Here is a 6,644-nt window from a genome sequence, read left to right on the forward strand (position 1 = left end):
AATAAGCTACAATTTCGCGTGTTTTAGTTTTTCGAGAAGTCCCCCGCAACCTCCGAAACAGCCCTCCGAAGTTGCGTCTCAATAGCCCCTTCATTTCAAATCCAATGCTGAAGTTTCCTCGACGGCACTGTGTTCGGAATTCGAAAATCTACAACTTTCGACAAAGTCACTTTATCCCTGCCCTCGTCCATTTTTGAGATATGGAAAATTGCCGCCCTTTGCCTTCCGAACGTTCCGATAGGCATATCGTCCCGCTTCTGACGGGTTTTGCCCTTTTCAGTTCTCCATGGTTGACGCATCCAGTTTGCAGGAATCGCTGAAGTCGTCTAACGGAGCTTACGGCGTCTGGATCAGAAAAGCGAGCAGCATAAATCCCACTGCTCAGAAAACAATTTTTGTTACTACCCCCCCCTCCTCCTCCTCCTCCTCCTACCACCCTCCCTCCCCAAAAAAATCATATTAATGGGCTCATCATATGCAGCAAAATTTGAATGAAAATATTCGCAATTTTTGGAAACGGCTAGAAATGGAAATCTGGAAATTCCCAAACTATTTGTTGTCAAAATGACATTTTCCACGACTGTCAAAACACGTAGAAGCTACAAAGGGGTAGTTTTCTCGGAACTCAGAAGCGGCTGAGTTTGGGGACAGAGTGACGGTAGCAGGAGTTGTAGTTTCTTGGATTGTGGACACGATGCCTTCGAGAAAATCGGGACATTCCGTTTGGATGAGCAGGTTATTAGGATTTGAAGCCATATAACTTCGGGGGGCTATTTCGGCTGTTGTGGGGGAGTTTTGTTGATTAAAACACGTCGAAGCGTAGCTCATGAAGTCCTCCTCGAGCCCCAGAAGGCCGGTTCCGAAATTCGCAGCGATCGGGGCGCAATACCGATTTTCGCCGAACTTTGCAGCTGTCAAATTTTTCAAATTTCCCCGAATAACTCTAAAACGGTAAATTTTCAAGACGGGACACCTCGCATGTACTGACCTTAAAATTTAACGAAAAATCCGGTAGTTTAACCAGAAATCCGATAATACCAAGAAAATTGGAGGATTTCATTTAAAAGAACAAAGTTGTACTTCGTCACACTTTTTGGGGTCACCGTATATATTACATAAAATTTGTAAAAATTCGCATTTACGTGCTGTATACTTCGGCAAAAAGAAATTTTTAACTTCACTGGTATAGAAGCTGAGGAAGTCCGACGCGCCATCGCGACACCCTGTATAAAACGAGGATACATGTGTAGTTTATAATTAAATAAGCAAGTGCGTCGATAATATTATTCCTCTCTACTTAATTACTCATCAGCATTAACGTGTGCCGGAATGACGAACGAGCTGACCGCAAGTTCCACTATCCAACATCAGCGGGTGGCAACAGGTGCAGGCCGGCCAGTCGCACCTTGCCCAGATTTTGAAAGTCAATCATTTTATACGTCACATGTTTCCTCTCTAAATCCACCGTCTCAAACGGTCCTTAAAAGATTTTTTTCTAATTCATTTGCCTAAAATTCAACTTTGAAATGTCCCTCCATCAAAACACGAATCGGGCGTCGGCGCCCCCCCAGGCGTCGGTGCGCTGCAGGTTCACCAGGGAGTCGTCGCTGCTCGACTTCAACAAAATCGGTGGCCTCAAGAGCCACCTGAAAGTCCTGAGGGAAATCATCATTTTTCCGTTGCTGCACGGGAACGTTTTCACTCATTTCAATATCAAAGCTCCTCGCGGAGTCCTCTTTTACGGTCTGCCAGGTAAGATCTTGATCTGTACAAGCCTATCTGATGGTTAAAAGTGGTACGAATTTAAATGGTTAAATCGTCCCAGGAAGTAGGAAATTAATGGTGCTCGTTATTCAAATTGTGCAGCAATATAAGATGCATACTAATTCACGTTCATAAGGAACCGGAAAGTCCTTGGTGGCCGCAGCCTTAGCCAACGAGATCAACAGGGAAGGCGTGGGGAAGGTAGCGTTCTTCCATCGAAAGGGTGCCGACATCCTGGACAAGTGGGTAGGAGGGTCGGAGAAAAACCTGATGGACCTATTTGAAAAGGTGCCACTTTGTCCCTTCTTCGATCGTCATCTGACATTACGTCTTTAGGCCATCAAGTCCAAACCTTCTATTATCTTCTTTGATGAGTTGGACGGTTTGGCCCCTGCCAGGGACAAACAGGTTGACCAGATCCACTCGAGCGTCGTGGCCACACTTTTGGCGCTGATGGACGGCCTGGACAACAAGCCGGGAGTTATTGTAATTGGGGCTACCAATAGGCTCGAGGCCATTGATCCGGCCCTGAGGAGGTCCGGCAGATTCGACAAAGAGCTGTATTTTCCTCTGCCCGGGGTCGATGCCCGAAGAGACATTTTGAAGGTATTTAGAGGTCCTGGAAATTCACGCGTTTGGGCTCACGTGCGTGACACCCACGGTGCGTGATGTTTTTCAAATGTCGCACGTGATCCTATAGTGCGCTCCCTTTGGTACGAAATGCCCCACTCAGTAGTAATAACAATTAAATATGGTAATTTTGGCAAGACAATGCTTCGCAGAGGACCATCAACTGACCAGAGTTTCAGCAAAAAAAAAAAACACATTTATTAATCGCAAGGTTAACAATGGAGGACATTGCCTTATGCAGCGGTGCAGGCATTTCCTCTTTACGGCACGCTTTGCAACAAATAATAACGTTTGGAGGCCTCGGTAGATTCCGAAAACGACGATTCATCATCTTCCAAAGAAGCTGCAACCGGTGGTAGGTCCGGTGACCGTACGAGCCGAAGCGGCATTCTTAGCAAGCAGGAGCGTCAGATACGGTGACCGAGAAGGTCGTGCAATTCAACCATCGCAACCAAATCCATTGATTTCCGATGATCCCGTTCTCTCTGAGGTGGCTAATCACCTCTTAAGAATAAAATCATGAAACACCCCGAATATACACATATATATATATATATATATATATCAAGGCACATATATACACGGTGTCCGTCTCTAAATCTCAACCATAAGGACCGGGGCGCATTTGTTGCATGTTGAAGAAGTTTTTTACAAAATCTGATTGGAGGACTCGATTGTTCAACATTTCAAAAACAAATCGTCGATTTCCGTGTCCATGTTGGTCCGTGGAGCTGAGTGACGCGATAATGTCCGTCGATCTGAGCAGGTTCTCTCCAACGGTCTAACGGTGTTGAGGTGTAATTTTATCAGTTTTTTTCTCTGTCCAAAAAGCCGTCCTCCTGTCCAACGATTTTATCGCTGTTGTTAAGTTCTTCTCATTCGAGGACAAACTGGACTCTCACGGTGACGGCGGTTGTGACGACACTAAGTCGTGGCAAATACCACGTTAGTGGGTCGTCCGGTCACCGGGACCACTACAAGACTCCCGCATAACCTTATTAAAACTAATTAGGTGCATATGGCGTCTTGGAAACATAAGCCGAGCCCTAAACTGATATCCTTCTTGGCGGGAGCCACTTCGGGCTTCAGCGGAGCGGATCTGCAGGCTTTGTGCTCCAAAGCCATAGTCAGGTGCATGAAGAGGGTCTATCCCTGTCTGCAGGGAATGAAGGTCGATCCGGAAAAATTGAAGGTAACTTCCCTTAAACACTCAAGGGTTACTCTAAACCTTCTCCCGCCTTTAAGCACCTTCCCGAAATATATTCCATAACTTTAGGTGAACGATTGTGACTTCCGTGAAGCCCGCCTAGAGATCGTACCTTCCACCCAGAGGTCCAGCACGACCCCAATGCGAAACCTGACGCCCACAATCAAACCTCTACTAGAGGGTCAGCTCAAGAGGATTATTAAGTCAATCCAAGACCTTTGGCCTCATTTTCTGCAAGAGAACCACAAGTACATTGTAGGAGAGGAGCGATATGCGGGTAGAATTCTCTTGCTCGGCAGCAACACTCAAGGCGTCTGCAACCATTTGGTTCCTGCCCTTCTGCAGCAGCTAGAATACCTTCCATCATTCGTTTATGATGTTACAAACATCTTCAAGGTACCTACCGTCAAACTGAACAAATCTTTTGCAAAAGACCACCAATTTGGTTGGTTTGTCCAAGCCACAATTTTTTTTTCTGAAGGGGTCACAAATTTCAAAATTGTGGATAAGAGCTGACTCTCCCTGGTTCGAATTTGAACCACCCCGTATATGTTCGGCAATTAAAATAAGGAAGTTTGATCACAGAAACGAAGAGACAAAAATCGTGGTTCAGTTAGTTTTTTAGGGCCCAATTTTATGTAAACTCGGACACGTGTTGTTGGGATTTACCTACACTTCTTCTGCAGAAGAACACCTTTCTGAATATAGTCCAGAATCCATGTGTGATCCTTCTATCCAGAGTGGACGAATGGTGGGACATAATCAGCGACTGCGATCAGCTGAGCATCGTGTCCACGTTGGAGGACATCCACGCCGATCAGCCCATCCTAGTTGTGGCTACTTGCGAAAGAGACGTGCCAACCACGGCAAGGCATCTCCGTAATTCCGCTTTTGAGTTTCAATAGTGATTGATAAAATTTCAGCTAAGAAGTGTCTTCTACAACAACAGCAGCATCTTGCTGAAGATCGAAAACCCCAAAAGGGAGGAGCGAGAGGCCTTTTTCGAACCGTTGTTCTTCGGTAGGAACATCGTCAGCTTGGTGAGGGTCTTGGAGAATACTAGGAAGGAAAATCGTATGGAATTCAAAAATGCGTATTATTGAGATGCGCACATTTGAGTATTCCTAGGCGTGCTTAAAGGGCACAAGGGTGATGAAAATGCATCGGCGGTTGTTTCCCACAAAGAGAAGAAAAGAAGGGGAGGATCTCCGAGCCTGACAAGGAAGCGCCCTCGACTTTCAAGTCATAATGGTCCTAAACCGGTACGATCCACCAGTTGTGACAGTTTGCACAATGGTCAGAAAGAAATTGAGCGTAAGTAGCAGCGGACAGGGATGCGTTCGGGATTGGCGAAAAAAGGTTACAAAAAACATTAGTAGACGAGCGCCAATATGAGTTGGGCCCCGAAAGTTGCGAAAGCTACACGTGCAGCATCGCCTACAAGAAAATTCCTTACTTTACCACAGCCATGTCCTCCCTGCTGAGCCAAAAAAATGCCAAGAAAGAGAGCGGCAGCCAGAGTGAGCTCTCGCTGAAGAAACTTTTGATTAACGGACAGCTTAGTTACGAAGATGGGGACACGATGACAATAGACAAAAATGGTACCTCACATAGTTGTTATTATATATTTTCCTTTATACGAAATTTTTCTTCAAAGATTCCCAGATGCAACGTATTAGGAGTTTGTGGAAACATGCGAGTCTGCAGACCTCGAGGGGTATGGAGGTGTCCGACTTAGAGTTGCTTTATGATGTGATTTCGGCTTGCATTAATATCCATTGGAAATCTTTTGATATACTACTAAAGGTGTGTGTTTATTAACAAAAATGTTGGTAAAGATGTTCTAGACGTCGGTCATTATTTTTATCATTTTTGGGAATGAGGCCCCCACTCACCGGTAGGTGGTATTGTCGTGATGAAATTGCGCATTATTCTTAGTTAGAAATAATTATGAATAACGTTCACCTTTTGCTAAGGGCTCAAATGAACAGGTTTCTGGACATTTTGGTGATTAAAAGTTACTAGGAAAAAATCAGGAAAATGGAAACAAACGGTAAATTAGAATGTGTGAGAGGTGAATATTTTAATTCTGTGAATGACTCTGAAATTCCTCGTCTTAATCGCAGAAAGATGGCAGTTTCTTTGATGTCAATCATGTAATCATTCCAAAAGGTCAATTTGAGGTAGGATTCTGGTATTTCATCATTGTATTTAACGAAACTATGTCCTTTTTTTATTTGCGTCAAAGAAAGTATCATCCCTCAGCGATGAAGGAGAGGAATTTCAGAGTGTTTCACATCACTTAAATATCTATCTCTCATACATTTTAATTTGCCGCCTATTCTTGTTTTTCTAGTCATTTTAACTAGAAATTTTTGTCACCAAAACATCAAGAAAATGTTTTGTCCGAATTCTTGACAAAAAAAGAATGTTATTATGAGTTTATTTTAATCGAAAATAATAGGCCTACTGATAAGTGAGACGTTATTTCCAACAACAAAAAAAACGAACATTGATGCCTCGTAATGCAAAAGTTAGGACTTAAATAGCTAATTCGAATTTTCTATTCTACAGAATCTAGAGGGCATCCTTACGGACATTGAATTTTCCAATAGCATTGAAGATCAAACCTTGGCGTAGTGTGATAAGCCGCTTGGTCATAAAAGTAAAATTGACATGTATCCATAAATATATTTTGGGGCGTGCAATAAATCAGTTTTACAGCCTCGGTGATTGTTTCCTCTCTTCAGCTTCCCTGCATTTTTACATCCTCATTATGACACGTACGTGGCCAAATCATACTTAAAAATAATCGGGTTGCTGCTTAAGTCAAAATCCATTTGAGTTGCCAGTCGGAAAGATTTATTTATTAAAACATATGTTAATTATTTAAAAATGTGGCCTACAAGAATCAGCGGTCATCTGCAAGTTAAATTAAGCCTAAATTTCAATCTCTGATGACACTAATTGCCATTAGCTCTATTAGCAGGCTTGCATCTCTGGAAAGACTACCAAGTACTTATTAAGATACGCATACAAGTGG

At 43.5% G+C, this 6,644-nt stretch overlaps 1 protein-coding gene across 2 annotated transcripts; it reads left to right on the forward strand.

Annotated features, from left to right (window-relative positions):
* Positions 1-1,024: 1,024 nt before the first annotated feature.
* On the forward strand, positions 1,025-6,334 carry LOC136339608 (ATPase family AAA domain-containing protein 2-like). Of its 2 annotated transcripts, none has more exons than XM_066283017.1 (11): positions 1,025-1,752; positions 1,901-2,052; positions 2,101-2,370; positions 3,407-3,586; positions 3,671-3,997; positions 4,288-4,467; positions 4,525-4,675; positions 4,730-4,915; positions 4,981-5,202; positions 5,259-5,407; positions 6,176-6,334. In XM_066283017.1, exons 1-11 carry the CDS (start codon positions 1,527-1,529, stop codon positions 6,239-6,241), a joined length of 2,109 nt encoding a protein of 702 aa, XP_066139114.1. In that variant the 5' UTR covers positions 1,025-1,526; the 3' UTR covers positions 6,242-6,334. The 2 variants fall into 2 exon arrangements, with proteins under 2 accessions (XP_066139114.1, XP_066139104.1); XM_066283007.1 differs by having other exon boundaries at positions 1,035-1,752; positions 4,978-5,202.
* Positions 6,335-6,644: the final 310 nt, after the last annotated feature.

Source organism: Euwallacea fornicatus, chromosome 1, assembly GCF_040115645.1.
Source record: "Euwallacea fornicatus isolate EFF26 chromosome 1, ASM4011564v1, whole genome shotgun sequence".
Classification (NCBI taxonomy): Eukaryota; Metazoa; Arthropoda; class Insecta; order Coleoptera; family Curculionidae; genus Euwallacea; species Euwallacea fornicatus.